The sequence below is a fragment of the Bufo bufo genome, chromosome 6, assembly GCF_905171765.1.
Source record: "Bufo bufo chromosome 6, aBufBuf1.1, whole genome shotgun sequence".
Classification (NCBI taxonomy): domain Eukaryota; kingdom Metazoa; phylum Chordata; class Amphibia; order Anura; family Bufonidae; genus Bufo; species Bufo bufo.
Genome location: NC_053394.1, coordinates 437,565,029 through 437,591,538, shown reverse-complemented (window position 1 = coordinate 437,591,538; position 26,510 = coordinate 437,565,029). Strand labels below are relative to the sequence as shown.

Genomic DNA, 26,510 nt, shown 5'->3' with positions numbered 1-26,510 from the left:
CGTGAATGGACCCTTGTTAAAAAAAAAAAGTCAGATACATTAATTCAGCAAAAAAAGCTCACATTTTTTGCACATGTACGGCGCTCCTCGGGACCAGTCCTAGACTAGAAGGCCTCGAGGGCTCAGTGTGACCAGGATCACAGTGCGGTGTGCAGGATGGCTGGCTACTGTCCCCGGCGCCTGGCAACCTCCATCTAGGCCCCAGCAGTCCATAAGCTCCGGAGCCGCCTGGCACAGAGACTTGTGCTGCCATGGAAGAGGTCCCAATACGGTGAAGAAGACCCAGACCTTGGGTGTGAACCTTCTCTCCGGAGGACGGGAAACCTGAACTGAGGTGTGGAGGCTGCAGACCTTCTTATCTTCTCAGACTTCCTGTTTTGGATGGGAGGGTAAAAGATATGTATGACTCAGTATAGGTCATCAATATCAGATATGTGGGGGGGTGCTACACAGGGAAGCTGCAATACCAAGCACTGCCACTATACAATGTACGGCGCTCTACTTGGTAAGCTGCTGGGAGCCTGCATAATGTAATGTAGAGGCTGAACTGTAATGAGGAGGCCTGTAATGTGGATGCTGTGATGTAATGTGGAGGTCGGTAATGTGGAGGTCGGTAATATGGAAGCTGTGATGTAATGTGGAGGCCGGTAATGTGGAGGCTGTGATGTATTGTGGAGGCTGATAAAGTGGAGGCTGGGATGTAATGTGGAGGTGTCATGAGGGTGTCATGAGGGTGTCAAGAGCCACGCCTGACTCCGTTATACCCGGGGTCAGGAAGTCGCAGCGGGTGGCTGCGCGCTCTATGTATAAAGACAGTGCTGTTTCTTTATGGTAGCTTTCTGGGTTTGCCTTGCAACCCTTTTTGGCTCACTCAGGGATCCGTAGCTCCTTCTCCTCTCCTTATATTCCCCTCTCCCACTTCTCTGGTTGCCAGATATAGAGCTTCCTGCCTGGACTTCTATACTGACCCACTGGAGCTGTGTAGCTGTGTTCCCTGGTTGTTGTTCCAGAACGTTACCCTCCGGATCCCTGTTGGGCCTTCGTGGTCTGCTGTTGTCGCCCACCTGGGATTATATGTTTGTCTGTATTGTCTGTCCTCTCCTTGGTGTTTCCCTCTTAGTTCAGTGGTGCAGACTAGTGATCCCACCGGCCCGTTCACTATCTAGGGCTCATCTTAGGGAAAGCCAGGGTTTAGGCACGTGATCGGAGTACGGGTGAGGAACCCGTCTAGGGACGTCAGGGCAGTCAGGTGCCAGCCGCAAGGTGAGTCAGGGGTCACCACCTTTCCCTCTCCCTTGGACAGGGCCTTCCCATTTCCCTCCCTTTGCGTGACGCCGGTCATTACAGGAGGCCTTCTCCACCGTCACTCAGAAACAGGTGAAGGACATACAGGAATCCACAGAGCTGTGCAAGAACACAAGGAAGAAGAATCCGTCACCCGAGCCCGGAGTTTGTCATGTGACCTGTACCCGCGTCATAAACCATGCCCAGCACCTCTCATTGGCTTATCCCCGAGTCTTGTCTCCATTGGAGGCTTCTAATCCACCCAATGAGCGGCATTGGGGGCGGAGCAGCAGCTTATAAAGGCGGCAGCGGCGGCTCTTCCGGATCACACACATCAGAGTCTTCGTTGCTGTTTTGTGCTCTGCAGAGAACGATGTCTGGACGCGGCAAACAAGGAGGCAAAGTCCGGGCTAAGGCCAAGACCCACTCATCTCGGGCGGGGCTGCAGTTCCCGGTCGGCCGTGTGCACAGGCTCCTCCGCAAGGGCAACTACGCCGAGAGGGTGGGCGCCGGCGCTCCCGTCTACTTGACCGCTGTGCTCGAGTGTCTCACCGCCGAGATCCTGGAATTAGCCGGCAATGCCGCCCGCGACAACAAGAGGACCCGCATCATCCCCCGTCACCTGCAGCTGGCCGTGCGCAACGACGAGGAGCTCAACAAGCTGCTGGGCGGAGTCACCATCGCCCAGGGAGGTGTCCTGCCCACCGTGCTGCTGCCCAAGAAGACCGAGAGCAGCAAGCCAAGAGCAAGTGAGCCCGGCTCACCCCCGACCAAAGGCTCTTCTAAGAGCCACCCACAGAGTCTGTACAACAGAGCCGGCGCAAGCTGATAACCGTCACTGCCGTCCAGTCCGTTATTTCCTATCTCCGGGACTGATTAAACCTCCAGTATACTAGCACAGATAGTATTGTAGCTGCAGGCAGATGCGGGGGAGAACACCCAGGACTGGGGTGCGGTTACTATACACGTAACCGGGGTTGGGGCTGTATTGGATGACAGAGCACTTACTGTGTTTGGGACGCTCTACGGGTCATGCTGACAGAGAAGCAGGATTCCATGTTGTTGAGGTTCCTTGCTGACGTGGGTTTTCAGACAGGGAGGAAAGCACACTGAAGCCCCATGCACTGCACTGATACACGGGCTGACAAGCTGCATGTCAGGGCATCATCCCCAGCAGTCCGGAGAGCCACGTTCCAGGAAGTGTAGGGGTTAAAGAGCGCGACGGACAAGGGGAGCGCTACTGCCAGGGAGCAGGGTACGTCTAAGGCGACACAAGGCCGCTCCCCTATGGAGGACAGCGATGGGCTGAGCGGAGGGACAGGAAAAAGCTTGTTTAAGGGAACATTTGGTGGCTCTGAGAAGAGCCTTTGTGCGGTAGTCGCCGGGGAAGGTGCGAGATCTAAGCCCTCTCCCCACGGATCCTGCGGGCCAGCTGGATATCTTTGGGCATGATGATAACCCTCTTGGCGTGGATGGCGCAGAGGTTGGTGTCCTCGAAGAGGCCGACCAGGTAAGCCTCGCTGGCCTCCTTCAGAGCCATGACGGCCGAGCTCTGGAAGCGCAGATCGGTCTTGAAGTCCTGGGCGATCTCTCTGACGAAGCGCTGGAAGGGCAGCTTCCGGATCAGCAGCTCGGTGGACTTCTGGTAGCGGCGGATTTCCCGGAGAGCGATGGTCCCGGGCCAGTAGCGGTGAGGCTTCTTGACTCCGCCAGTGGCGGGAGCGCTCTTCCTGGCAGCCTTTTGGCCAGCTGCTTGCGGGGAGCCTTCCCGCCGGTGGATTTCCGAGCGGTCTGCTTGGTTCTGGCCATAGCTCTGCAGAGATGTACTCAGCAAGTGAATGATGTGAGGAACGGACCGTGCAGATCATTTATACTCCGTGGAGCTGACATGCTGCACGTGTCAGGAAGATGCTAGTACTGCAGCGCTCCTTCCTGCAGACATCTCCCCTGATATCCGCCAGGCCTCTGACATCATGCGCTGGCGGAAGTGACGAACAGAGGCCTGGCAAGCTGAACTCTCAGCCCTAGAGAGTTCCGGCCTGTTTGCGCATGCGCGCAATCCCTTGTTCCCCGCAGTGAGATGAAGCGGGGGAACGGATGCCCGGGGCTGCCTTCACTGAGGACGGGGATAGAGGCTTCAGACCCCTTCAGTGCCCGTCCTCTGCACCGGCCCTCCCAGGATGGGGCAATAGTAACAGGCCGTATGGTAGTAACTCCTGACACCACAGGAGCAGCTTCCACGAGATCCCGAGGCCAGGAAACAACAACTGAAGCAGGTAAAGGGAGGGGGCCTTTTAAACTTGAGCTTCTACGTTGTCAGGAGGACACCCTTCTGAGAGTGCCGTTGTGGAGGCGCCGGAGAAAATGGGCTGTTACTTCCAGCCACGTGCTCTTGCCACCATTCTGATGCTGCCACCCGTCTGATGCCTCTACTGCCATTCCTACAATGGGGCTTCTTGGCCTACTGATATTTACGTTACATTTTGATTAGGATATGCAGTCACTGGGCCTCGCTATCACACTGCTGTTGTTGGGTTCTGCTACTACTGTGATCTGCCACCATCTTGTACTGTATGCCACTGCTGCTGCCACCCACTCCGTCATGGGACCACTATTGTCCCTGTTACTATCACTGCTGCCCCCCTCCCCACTCTGTCATGGGGCCACTGCTTGACACTTGGGGCACTGCACGGTGATAAATTAGACCTGACGGTAACAGTGACTTGTGATACTGAAGCACAGTAAATCTACAGCTAACAAAAGGGGTTAATAAGCATGTGTTTGCACTGCCACAACACACATTACATTTTTTTTTTTTTCCTATACTACTTTATTGGCGCTGCCTCTATTTCTTTATTTTCTTCCACTAAGAAGCCATTTGGACACAGCTCCTGCAGGGGCGCACAGGTTTTTGGCGTTACTGAAGGCAGCTGTATACTTTTCTCTTTGTAAAACAGAAAGATTAGCTATGAATCTTGGTTCCCTGCACAGTGATGTAGACGGCGGTACATTTCCCCTGGAATACTGACGGCACTGAAGATACAGAACGGAATAACTATGAATGTGGGCGCGCTGTAGTGTAATGCACATGCCGATACCTTCACCCGGGTATACCTGATTTATCACGATTCGTTACAAATTAATTCAGAACAAAAGTAATTTTTTTTGGCAGAGTTCATGAAATTGACCGAATAGAATTTTTCAAAACTTCGCTTCTCTGTAAAATATGTATGTGTGTATTTATTGAAACCTCATATAATTATACATCCCTTGTAATCTGCTTGAAGGATCCAGTTTCCCTTTATTTTCCATCCATTTGCCTAAATCCAGACCTTGTTTTAGAACCAGCCAACAACCCAATAAGGGGAATCGTGTCCACACTGCCCTTTCAATACCACTGAGGAAGGTGTTGAGACAACATCGAAACATGTCTTCATTTCTCGGCTCGGCCTGGGCGCAGCTAAGCAGGGGACTAAATCCTACCTGTTATGTGCCATAATGGCCACCATAAAATTCAGGGAGTGCAGGTTCCACATGCATGCCGAGCCCACTCCATACCTCTCCTGGTGCCAGACGGCTTCCAATGAATGCAGCTGTACTGAGCTGAAGGTGCGGCTGACTCCAGTTGGTCTTGCACCCCTCACCAGCCTGTCTGTCCCATAGGCGGATTTTAATTAGTCTAAGTATAAAGCTGTAGCCGCTCTCACTGCATTCATTGGAAGCCGTCTGGCACCAGGAGTGGTATATGTTGGTACCTGCATCCCCTGGAAGTAATGGAGGCCATTATGGCACCAAAAATGGTAAAAGGCAAAGTGGACCCAGCATGCATGTGGAACCTGCACTCCATGAATTTTATGGCGGCCATTATGGCGCATAACAGGTAGGATTTAGTGTTAGGTTCCCATATTATAGAGATCGCCTTGACGTTTGGCAGACAGGCCCAAATAATTTTGTACAAAATGTATTTGCCAAGAATCTCAAATTTACAAAATAAGCGCAGCATTAGCACCAGAATATTTTCTATAACTTTGGCTTTATTGTACTTTATTTGTGTTTGCAGAGTGCGGCTGCATTGTGTTTTCTGCTTTGTGTTTCTAGCCATGGCAGCGTGCACCTGCGCATAAGGATGTGCTCTCTTTTTGCAGTTGTACTAATCATACGCCGGCAGCGTGTACAATCATACAGAGGAGCAGACGGCAGCGTGTACAATCATACAGAGGAGCAGACGGCAGCGTGTACAATACAGAGGAGCATTTTTTCACTGATTCGTTGTTCCATATCCATATTTTCTCTCTGATTTAAGTCCTCTTCCTGTCAGGGATCGAACCGGGTGACTCCGGCGTCCTAGGCTGTAGCCTTGCTCACTAGACCACAGAGCTTCCTGGACAGTTTTCTGTTACTTTTTTGAACCACCTCCTTGACCTGAATGTTCATGCTTTTGGTTTGACCAATCAGATCTGTGTACGCCCTATTTAAGGAAGACCATGTCACTTCCTCCCTTGCCAGATTATTGAGCTATCTCAGCCGTAGTCTTGCTTCAGCCTCTCAGTACTTGTCTGCTAACCTGCTCGTGTACCGAACTCTGCCTCTATCGACTACTCTCCTGCCTCATCCTGAATCCTTGCACCTGCCATCTCGTGTACCGAACTCTGCCTCCATTGACTACTCTCCAGCCTCATCCTGAATCCTTGTACCTGCCATCCCGTGTACCGACCCAGGACTGCCTGACTACTCTCTTGCCTTCCTCGTTCTTCGGCACTCATCTACCACGTGCACCTTATCGGGTCCATTGAGCCACCGCCATTCCTGCATATCGGGATCATTCATCCATTCCGTTTCCGTGCTCCTCTGTTCCTGTGTCGCTGCCATTGGACTCCTTCCCCTCTTCGAGTAACCTCTACAAGCAATTGTGCACGTAACCTTAACAGAATAATCTGGCCTCAAAAATGGAGTCCACGGTGACGCTCCTGAAACAACAAGTTATAGAGCTACAAGAATTCGGAACCACTTATCAGGAAAAGTTTTCCCAGTTACAAAGTGTGGTACAAGATCAACAAGGGGAAATAATCGCCCTACAGAGACAACTCCTGGAGGGGCAGGCCCCTGCTGGAGATACTCGCATGCCGCTCCCAGCAAGGTTTAATGGAGATCAACGCCAATTCCGAGGTTTTTTGAACCAATGTCGAATCTATTTAGAAATGAATCTAGGCCGGTTCACTACTGGAAAGATGAAGGTATTGTTCATCATCAATCTTTTGTCTGATGAGGCTCTCGCATGGGCATCTCCTTACGTGGAGACCGACAGCAGCCTTCTGCGGGATCTGGAGACCTTCATCTCCGCCATAAGTCAGGTGTTTGATGATCCTAATCGTTGTGCTACTGCGGAACTAAAACTACATAATCTACGCCAAGGAAACCGTTCAGTGGTCGTTTACACAGCCGAATTCCGCCGCTGGGTGACCGACACCACCTGGAATCATGCCGCCCAAAAGAGTCAGTTCCGGCGGGGGTTGTCTGAGCAAATGAAAGATGAACTTGCTAGGACAGAGATTCCAGAAGACTTTGAAGACTTCATTCAACTTTGTATCAGAGTCGATCAGAGACTTACTGAAAGGAGAAGGGAGAAAGCATGGGCGCAGGAGACCATTTCAGACCATCAGCTCCCCGTAATCCTGAACCTGCACAGGAACCTATGCAAATCGATGCATTACGGAGATCCATAACTGTAGCGGAAAAGGAAAGACGCATCTCAGAAGATCTTTGTCTCTACTGCGGAAAACCGGGACATTATGCTATCGACTGCCGTAGAAGGGTCCGTAGAATAAACGCGGTCAGAAAGATAGAAGAACAATTGGAATCAGAAATTCCATACTCCATACACTCTGAAATAAACTCTATTTCCCCTATTGCTTGGAAGAAAGACCAAACTACTATCCCCGAGTCTCATTTCATGGTACCCATTCAGATCTTCACCACTGAACTCGAAATCTCCTGCTCTGCTATGCTGGACTCTGGGACCGGGGTCAATTTTATGGACTTAACATTTGCACAAAAAAACCATATCCCACTATTAAAGAGAACAACACCATTGGATATGGAGACTGTGGAAGGCTCACCTCTTTCCTCAGGTCCAGTTACGCAAGAAACGGTAAAGCTCCAAATACGCATCAACACGGATCACCTTGAGGACATCCATTTTTCTTTGATCTCTTCACCCAAATTTCCCATAATCTTGGGGATCCCATGGTTGGCGATTCATAATCCATCCATTGACTGGGAAAATCATGTACTACACTTCCCGTCGGAATTCTGTCAGTGTAATTGCCTGCAAGACACTCAGTCTTCGGCTCCAGCGATCCATCTGGTTCCGGAACAGTCTACAAGTGAGTTATTACCTCTGCCGTACAAGAATTTTCAGGATGTTGGCGACAATAAAAATGCAGATAAGCTTCCTCCTCACTGTTCTTACGACTGTCCGATTGAACTATTACCGGGAGCAGAAATACCGTTTGGCTGCATTTATCCGCTTTCTGATCCTGAATTGAAGGCTTTGAAAAAATATCTAGATGAAGATCTAAAAAAGGTGGTTTCTCCGACCCTCCACCTCTCCAGCTGGTGCTCCTTTTTTCTTTGTAGAAAAGAAAGATTCCTCTTTACGCCCCTGTATAGACTACCGGAAACGTAATAGTATCACTGTAAAAAATCGGTATCCCCTTCCTTTAATATCTGAACTTCTCGAAAGACTGCACACTGCCAGAATATTTACGAAACTCGATCTCAGAGGAGCATATAACCTGGTCCGTATTCGTCCGGGTGACGAATGGAAGACTGCTTTCCGAACTAGGTATGGACATTTTGAATACCTTGTTATGCCTTTCGGACTGTGTAATGCGCCAGCTACATTTCAACACTTTGTTAACGATGTGTTCCGGGACATGTTGGATCAGTTCGTAATAATATACTTGGACGACATTCAAATTTTTTCTGAAAGTCTGGAGCAACATTGTATGGACGTCTGCAAGGTTCTACAGAGACTTCGAGAACACCAACTCTACATTAAACTTGAGAAATGCGAATTTGAAAAAACAACTGTTCAGTTTTTGGGATACATCATTTCTCCAAAGGGTCTAGAGATGGACCCCAGCAAGATTAGAGCTGTAACGGAGTGGCCTACTCCCAGAAATGTAAAAGACATACAAAGATTCATCGGTTTTGCCAATTTCTACAGGAGATTCATCCGGAATTTCTCCAGGGTCATCAAACCAATCACACAACTCACAAAGAAAACCGTACACTTTACCTGGACTCCCGAGGCACAAGAGGCATTTAGTCAACTAAAGACTCTGTTCAGAGGCACACCAATACTAATCCATCCAGATCCAGAACTACCATTCACGGTAGAAGTGGATGCATCTGATTCAGCAATGGGGGCGGTTTTGTCACAACGTGCAGGAGATAAAGAGTTGCTTCACCCTTGTGCCTATTTTTCTCGCCAAATGTCCCCAGCCGAGAAAAATTACGACATCGGGAATAAGGAACTACTTGCAATCAAGGAAGCTTTCTCGGAGTGGAGGCACCTTTTGGAGGGGGCCACCATTCCCGTAACCGTCTTGACTGATCACAAGAACCTTGAGTTTCTGCATAACGCCAAAAGATTATCCTCCAGACAGGCCAGATGGAGCCTGTTCTTTTCCCTTTCGTCCTAACCAGCAGCACAAGTGGGGTATTCGCCCGTGGGAAGCTGGTCAGGACAGGCAGAATTTTTGCTGAATAAAATTCTGCATCATTAGTAATTAATTAGTTAATTAATTCCCCCCTCCTTATATAGGCTGCCCTCCATAGGGCTAGTTGCTTTTTTTCTGTCCTGTGGGTTTGGTCAGACAGGCATGACTCTACCCAGAGTCTCTCCCCCTGTAGTTTTGGGGAGAAATTGCTAATTTCTGCATTTATTCTTATATTTATAGATCTTCTCTTATAGGTCCAGGCAGAGGACTGCTGTCTCCTGCCTGTCAGCCGGGCGTAAGTATGAGAACATCCTGGCTATATGTAGCCGGTAAGTTAGACAGGGGCGCGTACGTGTCCAAGATACGTGCGGAGCTCCCTTCCCCCTGTCCTTTCTCTGCTTCTGTCTGTCCCCACCCCTCCCTTCCCTCTGTACCTTCGGTCTGGCCTGTGTGATCGCGTGTCAGCTCCGGTGAGTCGGACGCGAAACCGGAAGTGCGTCACTGGGCACTTCCGGTCCGCAAGCTCATTTGCCGCGGCAAATTACAGCAGATAATCAGTATTATTCTTGCGGGGAAGGGGGGGAGGAGGGTAATACCTAGGTCTTAGGTGGGAACTTACTATATTCCATAAGTTGGTTCTACAGTGGGGAGCCTGGGGATTGTTGGAGGAGGAGCTGTTGCTCCCTCCTCTCCCCTCCCTCCCCTTCCTGCTATATAAGGCCAGGCTGCTTGCTGGGTCAGTGTTGCACTCAGTTTCTGTGTGCAGCTGACCTTGACTGTTGGCTGATCCAGTGTTCTTCTTTACTCTGATCAGAGGGCTCAAGATTGTGCTCAAATTCTTAAGGTCATGACGTCCCCTTCTCACGGTAAGATTGACGTCTGAGGTAGACCCTTTTTTTTTGGGGGTTGGAACTGTTTAATAGTGCTTATTTATTTTCTTAGGAAAAGCTGCCCACAAGCAAAAACACCTGACTTGTTCCAGTTGTGGCACCCCGTTAACTGATGCCTACGAGTTCCATCGGTGTTCAGGCTGTCGCCCTAGGCCGGCCAATCCTGAGCCTACGGTCATAGAAATGTTCTCGTGGATGAAAGAGTTCATGGACACGTCCATCGCGGAGATCAAGGGGGCGGTTTCCAATAAGAGACCTAGGCAGGCCTCTCCTGGGCCTGTTCCAATGTCTGAAGACGTGATCTCGCTTGGCGAGAATTCCTCCTCTGAGGAAGAGGAGTCAGTCTTTTCCAGCCGAAAAGACACAGAGATTACTACGCTCCATCAGGTCAAGGGACCAGGATGTTGAGCATGGGGAAGCTCCACACTCCACCGCTAGGGGGCCAAGGGCCTTCAAAGTGGACGAGTCGCTTAAAAAATTAATGGCGACAGAATGGAAACATCCAGAGAAAGGCGCGGTCTTAACCAAAAGGTTCAAACTTATGTTCCCCCTACAGGACGGGGACTCCCTGGATTGGGTCCCACCACCTAAGGTGGATATGGCAATAGCCAAGCTTTCCAGGAGAACCTTGGTGCCTTCCGATGACGGGAGTAATCTGAAGGATCCCCTGGACAGACGCGCAGAATGTTCGCTTAGGCGTAATTATGCTGCGGCGTCCGCCTCTGCGGCCATAGCCTGTACCGAAGTGTCTGACTTCATTCGCGCCCGCACGCTTAAGATCCAATCAGACATAGATTCGGGAGTCACCAGAGATGACATCCTAGACCAATTTAAGACTCTATTATTGGGCATAGATTTTATGGCGGATGCGTCTCAGCAGCAACTAAGGCTAGTTGCTAAGTCAATGGCTTTGTCTGCTGCCAGCAGACGGCCTTTATGGCTGAAGCCCTGGGTAGCGGACAATATATCCAAATTTAATCTGTGCACTCTCCCTTACGAGCCTGGCAGGTTGTTCGGCTCCGAACTAGACCGCCTCATGGAAAATCTAGCGGACAAGAAAGGAAAATCACTCCCTCAGCAATCCTTTCAAGGACGTGGAAGAGGCAGAGGTGGAAGATTCCAGGGAAGAGAGAGGAACCAGAGACATTCGGAAGGTAACAGGAGAGGTAGAGGTCGCGGGAACCGCAGGGCTGATCAATGACTCTCGGCAGCCCACCACCTCCCCATCCCCACCCCCCAAGCTTCCACACGAATCTCCCTGCCTGAATCCTCCAGTAGGAGGTCGTTTATTTTTGTTCAAAGATTTTTTGAAGCAAATAATTCCAGATCCTTGGGTGCTGCAGGTCATCATGACCGGTTACAGGATCGATTTAATTTCCCAACCTCAAGAGAGGTTAGTCCTTACAGGACGTCTAACACCCAGCAGACAGCTGGTCCTGGAGGACTCTGTACTCCAGTACATTGTCAAGGGGGCCTTAGAGGAGGTTCCTCCTCGCAAGTTCGGTCAGGGAGTGTATTCTCCCATTTTTCTTGTTCCAAAGCCGTCAGGAGACTGGTGCATGATTATCGATCTGCGTTACCTAAATCGGTTCATCAGAAAGAACCTTTTCCGATGGAAACCATTCGCTCAGTCCTAAACATCCTGAACCCGGCAGACGTAATGGTAACGATAGATCTGAAGGATGCTTACCTTCATGTTCCTATCTGTCCGGCCCACAGGAAATATCTCAGAGTTGCTGTCTTCATAAAAGAGGTAGTGAAGCACTACCAGTTTGCTGTGCTGCCCTTCGGCATCTCCTCTGCGCCACACACCTTCACAAAGGTTGTGGCTCCTGTGGTCGCCCACTTAAGGCTCCTCGGCTTAGAAGTCATCCCTTATTTAGACGACTGGCTTTTAAAAGCCGCGTCCGCAGACATCTTACAAGTCCAGCTTCAACAAGCTCTCCACACTCTGCAGACCCTGGGATGGCTCGTAAATTGGGACAAATCAGAATTGGTCCCCTCTACCACAAGGCGGTTTCTGGGGTTTGTGATAGATTCACAACTAATGACCCTATATCTGTCTCCACAGAGGAGAGACAAAGTAATAAAATCTGCAGAGTTCCTCCTATCCCCCAGACGGGTGTCTATTTGGGTTCTCATGAGGATGTTAGGCCACATGTCGGCGTCAGCAGAGGCAGTGCCTTGGGCCTTGTGGCATCTTCGGCCACTACAAGAGGAAGTCTTAGCGGTTTGGAATCGCAAACTCAGAGACCTAGATCGGAATCATTCCCTGTCTGTAGAAGTCCGTTCCTCCCTCAGGTGGTGGAAGAACTTAGTGGATGGAATGCCCTTAGCCCAACCTACTTGGGTGATCCTGACCACGGACGCTGGGGAGCCCATCTGGGACACAATACAGTTCAGAATACCTGGAATCCTCAGGAGAGACTCCTATCGTCCAATCTGAGGGAGCTGAGGGAGGTCAGGTTAGCCCTCAATCACTTCTCTCCTCTCAGCCAAAATCAAGCCGTGAGAGTACGGACCGACAACACAACTGTGGTTGCTTATCTAAACAGACAGGGAGGAACGAGATCCCGGACCCTCCTGAGGGAGGTGGGATTAATTCTATCTTGGGCAGAGAGCAATGTATCTCATCTAGTGGCAGTCCACATCAGAGGGGATCTCAATATAGTAGCAGATCGTCTAAGTCGGGGCCTTCCGGTACCGGGAGAATGGTCCCTGAACGACAACATCTTCTCCAGGATAGTCCAATGCTGGGGGACTCCCGAGATCGATTTGATGGCAACTCGTTTGAACGCCAAGTAAGAAAATTCTGCTCCTTGTACAAGGAGGACAATCCGGTAGCGATAGATGCTCTGTCCATAACATGGAGGTTCAGGCTGGCCTATGTATTCCCTCCAATTTCCATGATACCAAGGGTATTGATGAAGATCAAGAAAGACCAGACCTCAGTGATAGCCATCATACCATTCTGGCCAAAGAGGTCTTGGTTCACCCAGCTCATGCAGATGAGTCAGGGCAATTATTGGAGACTTCCCCTAATACAGAACCTAGTGTACCAGAACACAGGTCCCTGTCTAGATCTGAGGAGGCTCAGTCTGACAGCCTGGAGACCGACCGGTCCCTTCTAGAAGCTAGAGGGTTTTCGGTGGAGGTCCTGAGAACCATCTCTCACTCCAGAGCGGATTCTACGAATCAGAAATATTCCCGCATATTCAAAATATTTATGCGATGTTGCACGAATAGAGAGGTAGTTTCCTCAGATCCTCCTCTCTCTGATATTCTTCAATTCCTGCAGGATGGTCTAGACAAGGGTCTAAGCCCATCTACACTGAGAACTCACGTTGCTGCCCTGTCAGCATGCCTTGGTAAACCAATTTCTCAGGACCCCCTAATCAAGAGGTTCCTTAAAGGTGCTCAGAGGCTTAGGCCCAGCATCCAGAGACCAATCCCTGAGTGGGAGCTGCCAGTGATCTTAAGGGGGTTGTGCTCCCCCCCTTCGAGCCTTTGGAACAGGTAGACTTAAAATACCTTTCCCTCAAGGTTACCTTTCTCTTGGCCATAACCAAGGGTCGGTGAGCTCCAGGCCCTGGGGGCAGCGGAACCATATTTAAAGTTTCTGCAGGACAAGGTCCTGTTAAGATTTCTGCCTACCTTTCTACCAAAGGTTCCTTCATTTGTGAATACCAATCAGACGATAACACTGCCTATGTTCTCTCCTACTTCTAACACTCCTGAGGAGGAGAGATTACTTTCCTTGGACATTCTAAGGGTCCTCAGAATATACTTGAACAGAACTGAAGAGTTCAGGAGATCAGAAAATCTGCTGATCGCTTATTCGGGGAACAACAGAGAGCTCAAGGTTTCCAAGCCCACCTTGAGCAGATGGATTAAAGAGGCTATTAAGCTGGCGTTTACGTCCCAAGACTTACCACCGCCATCCTTCTTATCTGCCCATTCTACAAGGGCAGTTTCTACATCATATGCAGAAAGGAGACTAATCCCTTTAGAGCAAATTTGTGCTGCTGCCTCGTGGAGTACGCAAAACACTTTTATTTCCCATTACCGCCTAGAGAGTAGGCGTTCAGAGGGAACTGCCTTTGGACGGTCTGTGTTAAATGCTGCTCTTCCATAGGTCAGCTCTCTAACTCCTGTGGGATAGTTTAACTACTTAGTAGAAAGTCCTTTAGCCCTCCCAAAATTTGTGTGAGGTTCCTTGCTACTTCCCCACTTGTGCTGCTGGTTAGGACGAAAGGGAAGCATCAATTTTGACGTAAATTTGTTTTCCCTTAGTCCTAACAGCAGCACACAAATATCCCTCCCTCTATGCTGTTATGATTACTTGTTAAAAAAGCAACTAGCCCTATGGAGGGCAGCCTATATAAGGAGGGGGGAATTAATTAACTAATTAATTACTAATGATGCAGAATTTTATTCAGCAAAAATTCCGCCTGTCCTGACCAGCTTCACAGGGGCGAATACCCCACTTGTGCTTCTGTTAGGACTAAGGGAAAACAAATTTACGTCAAAATTGACGCTTCTCGTTTTAACTTTATTATTACCTACCGTCCAGGTTCTAAGAACGGCAAAGCAGACGCGCTGTCCAGAATGTTCTCTGACTCCTCCCAAGAAAATAAGAATCAAACCACGATCCTGCCTGAAAGAAACTTCTTGGGGGCCACCCATTCGGAGGATTTATGGAAACTAATTAAAGACGGATATCAGAGTGACTCTTTTCTTAGCCACCCCACTAGTGAGGTTAACCTTCACTTCCAGGATGGTTATTGGATCAAACCTGATCATCAACTATATGTTCCCGAAATAGCTCGACTTGAAGTCCTTAAACTGGCTCATGATTCCAAGTTGGCCGGTCACTTGGGCATAAAAAAAACTCAAGAACTGTTATCTCGTTCCTTCTGGTGGCCCAATTGTAAAGGGGATGTGAAAAGGTATGTTTCTTCATGTTTGACTTGTGCGCACTACAAGACGCCACGTTCTTCCCCTCTGGGATTATTACAACCACTTCCGGTTCCATCTCGCCCTTGGGGCTCAGTCTCTATGGACTTTGTGGTCGATTTACCTCCTTCTCAAGGAATGAACACTATCCTTGTTGTCATAGACCGTCTTACCAAGATGGCACACTTCAAACCTTTCAAAGGAATACCATCTGCAAAACAGACAGCAGAACTCATGATCCGTGAAGTGTTCCGGCTACACGGGATTCCAGACAACATGGTCTCTGATCGTGGGGTACAGTTCACGTCCAAATTCTGGAAAAACTTCTGTTCTGCCCTTGGAATCAAAGTAAATTTGTCATCAGCTTTTCATCCACAATCTAATGGTCAGACTGAAAGAACTAATCAAACCCTCGAACAGTATCTACACTGTTTTATTACCCATTTACAAGATGACTGGATGGAACATCTCTCCACTGCAGAATTTGCATACAATAACTCGGAACACAGTTCGACTTCTTTCAGCCCGTTCTACGCAAACACAGGCCTCCATCCAGTCTTCATTCCCCATCTGCCAATCACCACGGCCCTCCCAGCAGTAACCGAACGGTTAACTAACCTGCAAGAGGTACGGGGAAAAATCATGGAGAATTTACACGAGGCCCAAAAACAAGCTGCGGACAAACACCGTAGACCAGCACCAGTTTTTCATATTGGGGACAAAGTGTGGCTGTCTACAAAAAATATTAAGCTGAGAGTCCCTTCTCAAAAACTGGGTCAAAGATACATTGGACCATATCAGATTTCGGCTCAAATTAATGATGTCACATTTAAACTCAAACTCCCGGATTCGCTCAAGATACATCCGGTCTTCCATTGTTCACTCTTCAAACCATTTGTCGAGAATACTTTCCCTGATCGCTTTTTGATGCCACCCCCACCAGTCAGGGTGCATGGAGAAGAGGAGTTCGTTGTAGAAAAGATCCTGGACTCTAGAATTTGTCGAAGAAAACTGCAGTATTTGATCTGTTGGAAGGGTTATGGTCCTGATGAGGACTCGTGGGAACCCAAGGAGAATGTACACGCTCCCAGACTGGTCAGTGAGTTTCATCGGCAATACCCCGACAGGCCTATCTTTGAGATGCCCGGAGGTCATCGTGGAGGAGGGGGAGTACTGTCAGGGATCGAACCGGGTGACTCCGGCGTCCTAGGCTGTAGCCTTGCTCACTAGACCACAGAGCTTCCTGGACAGTTTCTGTTACTTTTTTGAACCACCTCCTTGACCTGAATGTTCCTGCTTTTGGTTTGACCAATCAGATCTGTGTACGCCCTATTTAAGGAAGACCATGTCACTTCCTCCCTTGCCAGATTATTGAGGTATCTCAGCCATGGTCTTTCTTCAGCCTCTCAGTATTTGTCTGCTAACCTACTCGTGTACCAAACTCTGCCTCCATCGACTACTCTCCTGCCTCATCCTGAATCCTTGCACCTGCCATCTCGTGTACCGAACTCTGCCTCCATTGACTACTCTCCAGCCTCATCCTGAATCCTTGTACCTGCCATCCCGTGTACCGACCCAGGACTGCCTGACTACTCTCTTGCCTTCCTCGTTCTTCGGCACTCATCTACCACGTGCACCTTATCGGGTCCATTGAGCCACCGCCATTCCTGCATATCGGGATCATTCATCCATTCCGTTTCCGCGCTCCTCTGTTCCTGTGTCGCTGCCATTGGACTCCTTCCCCTCTTCGAGTAACCTCTACAAGCAATTGTGCAGGTAACCTTAACACTTCCGTTCCATTATTGCACAAAACATATCCATTTGGTTTCCGTATTTGATCCGTTTTTTGCAGATCGTATACAGAAACAGTAACTTATTAATCACCAAACACATGAGCAATATGGGCTGGGCATAGCATTTCTACAGTATGGATCCGCAAAATACTGATGAAATATGGATGTGTTCCGTGTGCGTTCCGTATTTTTTGCGGAACCACTGACTTGAATGGGACCTTGGACCGTGATTTGCGGACAATATTAGGACATGCACTACTTTTTTGTGGAACGGCCATGCGAACAAACGGAAATGGAATGCACATGGAGTAACTTCTGTATTTTCTACAGCCCCATTGAAGTGAATGGTTCCACATATGTTCCGCAAAAAAAAACTGAACGGAAGCTGAAAGAAAATACATTTGTGCGCATGAGCCCTTACGGTGATTAAAAAGCGCTGTGTGATGTAAGACTGGACTATAAATGACTAGAATAAGCAGGACATAAAGACAGATTGCTCACTAAGGATTTAAATGAATCTGTCCTTTTTTGTGTGTAATACTGACGACAAACAGTGGGAAGCAGAGGGGGTATTTTTTGCCCACTGAGCAGTTTCACGATTTTACAAGTCACGAGGAACAGAATGGTGATTTCAGCTCTGGAGATAACTGGCATATACATGATGTAATATCAGAAGAGTGACTGCTGCTCTTGTTGGGACTGGAGTATAGGACATGATGTAACAGCAGACTAGTGACTGCAGCTCTGGATGTGACTGGAGTATAAGGATTGATACGACAGCGATATTAGGCCAGTTTCAGACTACGATTGGAAATCAGGACCTAACCAGGAAGCTGTTCATCATTCGACCCACAGTCCGACCAGATCATACTCATGTGAACCCTGCCGAACACTGTAAATGTTTGTCCTGAAAGAAGTGAGATCTCCGATGCTACAAACAAAACATTTTATTATGAATGTATGAAAATGCTATTTACACACAGATTTATCACACGGGGGCCAGTCCACAGACATAGCGGCCCCAGCCTGTTCTCCAGCTCCAGGCTCCTGTGCACCTTCCATGCAAGGCTCACACTTTGCTGTCCATCTGCAGCTGTATATTATAAGCTACAAAGCCAATGAATGTGAAGCCCAGATAGAAGGTGACATTCTCACTGCCATGAGGCACAGACGAGGGGTTGAGTGACAGGATCTCGATTTTGTTTTTCTTGCAGTGTCCCTCTGCATACAGCCTTCCATTCTCAGTCCAGCCATGGACATTTGTCAGCAGCCGATGCACGCTGTTGAACTTCGTCAGGTCGTCATTGTCCCACTTCATGCGCTTTTCATTGAGTGGTCCTGCAATTTCCTTTTCAATGGTGCTCCGGTGAATGATCTTCTGAAGGCCGTGTCCCTTCCCCAGAAAGAAGAGCACGTTGGTTCTTTTCTTCCGAACTGGGACGTTCTTGATTCTTATCTCGTGCAGTCCCCTCGCCGTCTTCAGGGCATTGGCCAAAACATTGTCTTTATTGACATCTGGTTTATTGTCGACTTTACTGTCTGGCCAGTAGAGCAGGAAGGTGAGCAGGTAGACACTGGGTGGAAAAACCTTCCTGGTGGATAGAAACCTCTTGCCAAGTTCACGGAGTTTCTGCAATGATAACAGTTTTGGAGATCCGGGGCACACACTTCCCAGGGCAATTTGAGACATTATATAGTTGGCAAGACCAGCATCATCGAGCCCCTGACAGGCGATGTCCTCCGGGTATAGATTAATTATCTCCTCCAGCTTTTTACTAGATCGTTCATCTTTAGAATCCGACAGGATGGAGAGGATGGTGGCCGTGCTTCCTCCTCCCAGCTTATAAATACTCATCTTACGGATCAGCTGACTGTTAACATCGATGTCTGTGTGCGACAGCAAAAACTCTGAGCTAAAAAACTTTGCAAATTCTTTAGTCTTCCTCAGCAGCCATTTCCTGGGACTGTGAAGATGTTCCTCTGTCTTGATCAGCTTTACTCCATCTTCAACTTTCTCTGACTGGAAGTAACCCACATCATCAGCAATCCACTCCAGTGCATTGTAGATAGTTTGGTAGAGTCCCTTTAAGCGGCTGTGAAATTTAAACCATAGTTTCTCGATCTCCACCGGTATATGGTCTGTCAGAAGATATTTCAGGAGCTCTGTATTCTCTGCGCCTGTGTTTTTGGAGAACACGGGCTGTAATGAAAGCAGATATAACAGTCTGCAGCCAACATCAATCTCCCCAAAGTATGCCGAGTCGTTCATGCAATCCGACTCAGATTTTGCAGCTTGTTCGGCTGCTCTGAAACAGTCCATAGATTTAAGGCTGAGCTCTATCAACTCAATGACATACTCTGGAGTCAAGTTGTGTCTCTTCTTGTCAAAGAGCTCATTGAACCACATTCTGTAGACCTGACCTTCTGTGTGTAGTATGAAGGAATTGTGTGGCAGCTGGGACTTGGCCGTCTCTGCCCAATTCCGAGCCTCCTCAAACTTCTTATACATGCAGTGTAAGCGGGCCAGCTGCTGAGCAAAGAAGGGATCCTTGTCAAATCGCTGATATGCAGCTTTCAAGAGCTTAATGGCTTTCTCAGTATTTTGTTCCACTTCGCAAACGTGTTCAATCATAGGCGAGAAGAACGTGTCCACACTGTCACCTCGACTTTTCCGGTAGCGCAGTAAGAACAAGTCTCGAATAAACTTTATGAATTCATCTTGACCAAATCTATGCTGAAGTAGAACTTTCTCCTCCAGGAGATCTTTGGCTATTTCACTCTGAGGATGTATTTCTGAGAGTTGGTTCAACACTTCTTTGGCAACCAGAGGATGAATGAAGTGGATTGAGCTGATCCAAGTGTTCTGCTCCCTCAGCTCAATGAACAGAAGTCGTGCTTGCTCGCTTTTGAAGAGGTGACTCTTGAAATTGCATTCTTGTATCGCCTTGTGCTCTTGTTTGGTCATGACTCCAAAACCGAGAAAGGCTTCACAGTGTGAAGCAGAAATGTAAGAATTCTGGACATAGCAATTAAGCAGTGCAACGTATCTCATGAGCCGCGTGATGACTGACGAGTGATCGATTCCTCGCAGGACATTCTGCACAAAGTCCTTCACATACTGTTCATTAAATTCATGGCTCATGAGGACAAAGGTGATTATGAACTCTGAACTGGGGAAGTCCTTCTCCAGCTCCTTTGCTTTTATAGAGAAGTCTCGCTTCTCCTCCAGGCTGAGCTTATGAGTGATCACAACTGTGTCGGACACAGAGGTTTTGAAAAAATCTTCTGGGACATTTGATCGTTTGCAACTCATGAGAATGAAACATGGCTTGGAATAAACAATTTTCTTAGTCACCATGGCTTCTGTCAGCTCATGTCTCAGATCATCCAGGTAGTCTTCTTCACAGTCTTCTACCAGTAGCAGGACAGGCAGACACTGGTTGGGACTGTCCTCTTCATACTCCCTGAGCTTTACGGCATGCTGACCAACAGTGGAGAAAAGGTACGATGACCTCACAATGGCGCATCTTAAATTATTCCTATTCTTCCACATGACTTGACGTGCGACTGTACTCCCTCCGCTTCCAGGGTGATGGTAAATTTTTATGCGGGCGACCGGAAGTCGTACAGTATTTTCATACAGAATCCCATGGAGAATATTTTGGACTTTGTTGCATGCACTGCGCTCAATAAAATCTCCACATTTTTTATGTTCTGCGAACCAGAGATGTTTCCAGCTCATCTTGCCTCCTCGATAGAATGTCATCTCCAGGTTCTTCACCTCCTTTTTGCTCAGACGATTGAGATTTTTATCACAGCATTCATTCACACACAGGATTTCCAGCGAGTGCATTTTCTCTTCATCAGGCCTCTTAAGAACACAGACACCTTTGGACGACACTGGCAGATTCCTATAAGAGTTTCCGATAGGGAACATACTCTGCACTGTAGCATCAATGTGACTCAACTGTAATCCAACAATGCTCCTCTGCTCCAGAGTCTCCATGTCACATGATAGCTGGGCAAGGCTGGCCCATTTGCTATAATATTCCTTGTTTTCTGCTATACAAATGATGTCTTCCATCCCTTGCATCTGGGAGTAGAAGCTGTGGAAAGTGTCCACAATTGGCTTCTCCACAGGAGACATCAGCAAAAACACCACCACAAAGGTCCCACTTGGGAAAATCTTACCACAGATTAAAGAGATTGCTTCAGTCATGTATTTTTTCTTGTTCTTAATCCAGGTATTTTCATCACAGGGTTTGTCACCGCCTCGGAAATTGTTTCTACCGTTGCAGAATATCCAGCTGGTCTGATCAAAGAGTCCCAGAGACTTCCTCAGTTCACTTAGGCTCATCCCACTGTCATTGGAGTAATCAGTGAGGGAATGAATGTTACGGGCATGGTGTTCCTTGTATCTGGAGCACAGCCCTGACTCTTCAGAGTCTGCATCAAAGTCAAACACACAAAAAATCTTCAAGCGCATGAGGAAGTTGAGATTTGCTAGTTGGGTAGGTTCCCACTTGTTGGTCACCAGTATGTACCAGATGGTGTCATCCATGTATTCTTTACCTCCAGTGAGGAGGTCTATTTTCTTTGTGAGGTTTTCCTGGGCTGTTGTCTCACATGGTGCTATAGTTTCTGCTTTTTCTCTTCTTGAATCGAGTTCCTGCAGACCCTGGATGAACATCACCACATCATCCTCGGGTACCGGCTCGGATTTTGCGCCAGTTCTGCGGTAATATATTTTTTTCTCCATATTTACTTTGTTGCTTTTCTCAATGAACTTTGGTAAACTTGCTTGGAAGACTCGTAATTTCACAGACCCTGAATAAGGCACTATGTCCACCTCCACCACAAACCGTTGATCTTCATACTGTTTATCTACAACCTCAATGAATTTCGGGGTGCGAATACAAGCTCTGGCTGCATCGTGTTCTGTTTTATTGAAACACCTCTCAATGTAGTCCAGTGCATCGACATACCAGTCCTGGTCCTCCACCGGAATCCCCATTATGTGTCCATGTCTACAAAGTTTGTCTTCCTTGCTGTCCATCACCCCGAAATGTATTGTACCATTCGACCTCACGTTCATACAAGCAGAAGCAAATCTGATCACCTCCGAGGCAAATTTTGCTTGCAGTCTGGTTCGATCCAGTTTAGAGGCAGTACTGAGTGACTTGTACTCATGACACGGTTTGATGAGGTCTTCTACTCCAGATTCTGGAGGCAGGACATGGCCCTTCACATACTTGAAATTTCCAACTTCCTTATCAAAGGGTCGAAAAGTAGCAAAGGACACAAATTGTGAGGACTGAGGCAGGGGGGTGGTCTGGTCAGGCTTACTGCTCTTCTGAGGACTCTGTGTGGATTGTGTCTTGTCTTTGGGAAGCCTTTGTGGAGGACTCACAATATCTGGATTTACAGGGGACTTTGCTTTCTTGGGCACAGAAGCAACCTCACATGAATGAGGGGACTTGACTTCCTCAGGCTGAGGAGCAACCTCACGTGAACGAGGTGACTTTATTTCCTCGGCTGGAGAAGCGACTTCACGTGAACGAGGGGACCTGACTTCCTCCAGCTGAGAAGCAACCTCACATGACTGACTCGATGCTCCCATTTCATGCACAGGTTTTGGATATTTTTTGCCCCCTTCAGATCTTTGTGATGAGTTTTGCTCCTCCTCCTTGGATACCAGCTCATTCCTCTTTTTGATCAGCAGTTTGATGGGACCTTGCTTCATTCCAACATTCTTTAAGAACTCTTCATCTATTTCTTTGAGCACCGGCCCTGAGACTTCTTCCTCATAAAGTTTGTCAATGTACTTCTGGTTTATAGGTATTGATTGGAGCCAGTGTGAGACGTGCTGTTCGGTCCACTTATTCAGAGGCCTTGTGTTGTAATCTAAAGGAAACACAGAGATGTATTGAGTGTACGAACTACAGGATAAGGAGACAAGAGCCACTTGCCAACGCTAACAACCCCACTGTGCACAGGAATGCTGGAGAGCAACATGCCACCGAAACGGTGGATATCCCACCACCCGCTGAGAGGAGCCCAGTGTCTATATTCACAGGAGAGGGTAGCTGTTCTGTATAAAATAAATAAAACCTGAATTTATGGAAAATTTTGAAAAAAAAAAATTAAATTTTTAACATTCCCCATATGTCTACTTTATGTCGCCATCATTTTGTAAATGTCATTTTTTTTTTTTTTTAGGATGTTAAAAGGCTTAGAATTTTAGAAACTATTTTTTAAAATGTAAAAACATTTCAAAGACTTATGTATTGGAAACCACACATAAAATTACCCCGTTTTAGAAACCCCATCCCTCACATTATTCAAAACTGATTTTAGAAACATTGTTAACCCTTTAGGTGTCGGAGAATTAAAGCAAAATGGAGATGATATTTTTTTTTTTTTTTTTTACAGAATTTCCATTTTAATCAGTTTTCTTCCTGTAATGAAGCAAGGGTTAACAGCAAAGCCAAGGTCAATATTTATTACCCCAATTCTGCAGTTTATGTGGTCGTACACTGCTGTATGGGCGCACTGCAGGGCTCAGAAGGGAAGGAGCGCTAGATGGCTTTTAGGTGTCATATTTTGCTGGAATGGTTCTTTGGCTACATGTCGCATTTGAAGAGACCCTGAGGTACCCCTACAGTGGAAATCCCAAAAAGTGACCCCATTTTGGAAACTACCAACCTCAAGGAATGTATCGAGGGGTGTAGTAAGCACTTTGACCCCACAGGTGTTTTCCAGAAATGAATGTGTGGGGGAGGATGAACAGTGAATAGGTAAGCTGTGAATGTAATATATACAATTAATAATATATAACATTATAATAATATAAAAATATATAAAGTATCAGGGCGTAATAAGGGGGTATAATTACAGGGTACTTGAAGCAAAAAATTATTACTGCATGGATGTGCGGTACGCTGTGAAGCAATCCTTCATGCACGTTGCAGGTTTGGCAGTGATAAATGGTGTCCTTTCACATCCCCCTTTTAGAACAAAACCTGCATCTTTTTTGGGTCCTTCCCTTCCTTGCGGTTTGGGGGGGACTTCACCAGGGAAATGTTGCCCTGATACAACATGAGCGTCATCACCTCCAGAAATACTGGGGCACTCCCCTTCCTGGTTTGGAAAAATTAGAACCTCCTAAAAAAATGAAAGAATGTTCCCGGGTGGCCTGAAGAATGGAATAACACGTACGCATTGTACAGTGCCATCATGTGTGCCCGGCCAGCTTCTTGTACCCAACCTTCATTTCCGCCTGGCACTGTACGGCTTCAGCACTTGATCTGAAAGATCAACCCCTTCCATGTGCTATTGTAGTCCAGGATGCAGACTGGCTGAGGGTAGTAGTACCTCGTACAGAGCTAGAGCAGCCAATGAACTGTGGTCAGTAGAAGAACATTCCTCTTGTCCTTAACCCCCAGCATGTCCTCATGGAGGAGAGCCCTGCTGTTGCCCTTCCTGATTGGCAAGCTGCGCAGGGACCTAGGGAGGCTTCTCTGACTTTGGCTTTCAGTGCTGCACGCTATAATACCTCAGGGACTTAAAGGAGTTGTGTCACTTCAGAAAGTGGCATTTACTAATGTATTGTGATTGTCTATATTGCTTCCATCACTGGCTGGATTCATTTTTCCATCACGTTGCACATTGATCATTTCCATGGTTACGACAATCCTCTCTGCTACATTTACCGGAATGGGGTTCTGGCCATATAAATTAGTTTGGGCTTAAATTTACAAAATTCACCAAGAAAAAGATTTTTCAAAAATCAATATTTGCGAAGCCTGGATTCCTGAGCCACCCACAAACTCTGGAATCTGAGGCTGATAATCCTATGGGGTGGGGTCCATGTGGGATCACTCTGGCGGGGGGGCCGCCTCAGCTGCTGTCCTGGGGGAGACTTTTAGAGGGCCCCTCATCACTGGATAAGGAAGAGGTGAGGAATGTGGCGTCCTCTTCTGCCTCGCTGGCCGTATCGGAGGTAGTGATGGCGGACGCCTCTTCAGCTCTCTACAGTATTTTAGATGAACAGGGTATTTGTGTGATTCAACACGTGTACAGGGTGTAATATTATTTATTCACAGGGTGAATATGTTGTGCTTTTACACGTGAAGGGTCAAATAAAATTTAGGAAAAAGAAAAAGAAAAGAAAAAAATTAGACCCACAAAAAGTTTTTCAGGTGAAATTTATGGAAAACGTAAAAAGTTCCGGTTACAGTGATATTATATGATGAAAGTCGGGCATTAAATAGAAGCAGTAATGGTGATTTCCTCAAACAAGTTATTGAAAGAAAAGCCGCCCCCAGTGCTGGGTATACCGCCACAAAAATGTCAGTGTCTCAGGAACTTGTCATCTGGCCTTGATCATCAATTACATATTGACAACGACGTCTCCTGCTGTTCACAATAGGGATCGACCGATTATCGGAAGTACCGGTATTATCGGACAATATTCTGGATTTTGTACATTATCGGTATTGGCATCTAACCTTGCCGATATACCGATAATGCGTATAAAGCGAATACTAGTGAGCGCTTCCATTATGGGAGCGCGCACTAGTATGCATCGGGTGCCGAGAGCGGGGAAAAAGCGCAGAAAGCACTTCCGATACTCACCCTCCCTGGTCTTTTTTAATGGTGCCCGCGCTGCACTGTCCTGACCCCTTACAGCGTCAGGACGTAGTCCGCGCACTATGACCTGACGCTGCACGCTGTCAGGTGACAGTGCAGCGCGGGCCGGAGAAGACAGGGGAGCGAGATGCCGGACCCGGAGATGAAAAGGAGCCGCGGCGCTGGAGAGGTGAGGAGTTTTTTATTTTATTCATCTGAGGTCTGATAGGGGTTAATAAAGGTCTGATCTGAGCTCTGATAGGGGTTAATAAAGGTCTGATCTGAGGTCTGATAGGGGTTAAGAAAAGATCTGATCTGAACTCTGATAGGGGTTAATAAAGGTCTGATCTGAGCTCTGATAGGGGTTAATAAAGGTCTGATGTGAGCTCTGATAGGGGTTAATAAAGGTCTGATCTGAGGTCTGATAGGGGGTTAATAAAAGATCTGATCTGAACTCTGATAGGGGTTAATAAAGGTCTGATCTGAGGTCTGATAGGGGTTAATAAAGGGCTGATCTGAGGTCTGATAGGGGTTAATAAAGGGCTGATCTGAGGTCTGATAGGGGTTAAGAAAAGATCTGAACTGAACTCTGATAGGGGTTAATAAAGGTCTGATCTGAGGTCTGATAGGGGGTTAATAAAAGGTCTGATCTGAGGTCTGATAGGGGTTAATAAAGGGCTGATCTGAGGTCTGATAGGGGTAATAAAGGGCTGATCTGAGGTCTGATAGGGGTTAATAAAGGGCTGATCTGAGGTCTGATAGGGGTTAAGAAAAGATCTGATCTGAACTCTGATAGGGGTTAATAAAGGTCTGATCTGAGGTCTGATAGGGGGTTAATAAAAGGTCTGATCTGAGGTCTGATAGGGGTTAATAAAGGGCTGATCTGAGGTCTGATCTGAGGTCTGATAGGGGTTAATAAAGTCAGTGAGGATGGTGTGGAAATTGGCATTTGGCACTAGTATATTATAAATGTAAATTATAAATTGACTACCAACTAAGGGCTTTATTAATTTTTTATTTACATTTAAAATATACTAGTGCCAAATGCAAATTTCCACCACCTCAGTGACTACTAACTAATATAATATATATTATGAGATATAAAATATCAGTATAAATTATCGGCTATCGGCCTGAAAGTTCATAGATTATCAGTATCGGCTCAAAAAATTAATATCGGTCGATCCCTAGTTCACAAGGCGACTTATTGTCCGCTGAGGCATGGCATCCCA

General features: G+C 47.4%; 2 protein-coding genes and 1 pseudogene across 5 annotated transcripts in view; 1 reads left to right on the top strand and 2 right to left on the bottom strand.

Moving 5' to 3' along the window:
* The first annotated feature begins 1,657 nt into the window (after nucleotides 1–1,657).
* Nucleotides 1,658–2,113, top strand: LOC121005833 (histone H2A type 1-like). Its single transcript, XM_040438595.1, has one exon. It carries the CDS (start codon nucleotides 1,658–1,660, stop codon nucleotides 2,111–2,113), a length of 456 nt encoding a protein of 151 aa, XP_040294529.1.
* Nucleotides 2,114–2,683: 570 nt separating this feature from the next.
* LOC121005569 lies at nucleotides 2,684–3,093 on the bottom strand (annotated as a pseudogene).
* A 14,489-nt stretch (nucleotides 3,094–17,582) lies between these two features.
* LOC121003192 (sterile alpha motif domain-containing protein 9-like) overlaps nucleotides 17,583–26,510 on the bottom strand; it is a 31,178-nt gene continuing 22,250 nt past the window's right edge. For all 4 annotated transcript variants that reach the window (XM_040434833.1, XM_040434832.1, XM_040434834.1 and 1 more), the window contains one exon: nucleotides 17,583–22,551. In XM_040434833.1, the coding sequence (XP_040290767.1) occupies nucleotides 17,717–22,551 (4,835 nt within the window). In that variant the 3' untranslated portion in view covers nucleotides 17,583–17,716. The remainder of the gene's footprint in view (nucleotides 22,552–26,510) is intronic.

Coding starts and splice junctions, on each gene's coding strand:
- LOC121005833 (XM_040438595.1), top strand. CDS start 1,658: ATGTCTGGACGCGGCAAACAAGGAGGCAAAGTCCGGGCTAAGGCCAAG.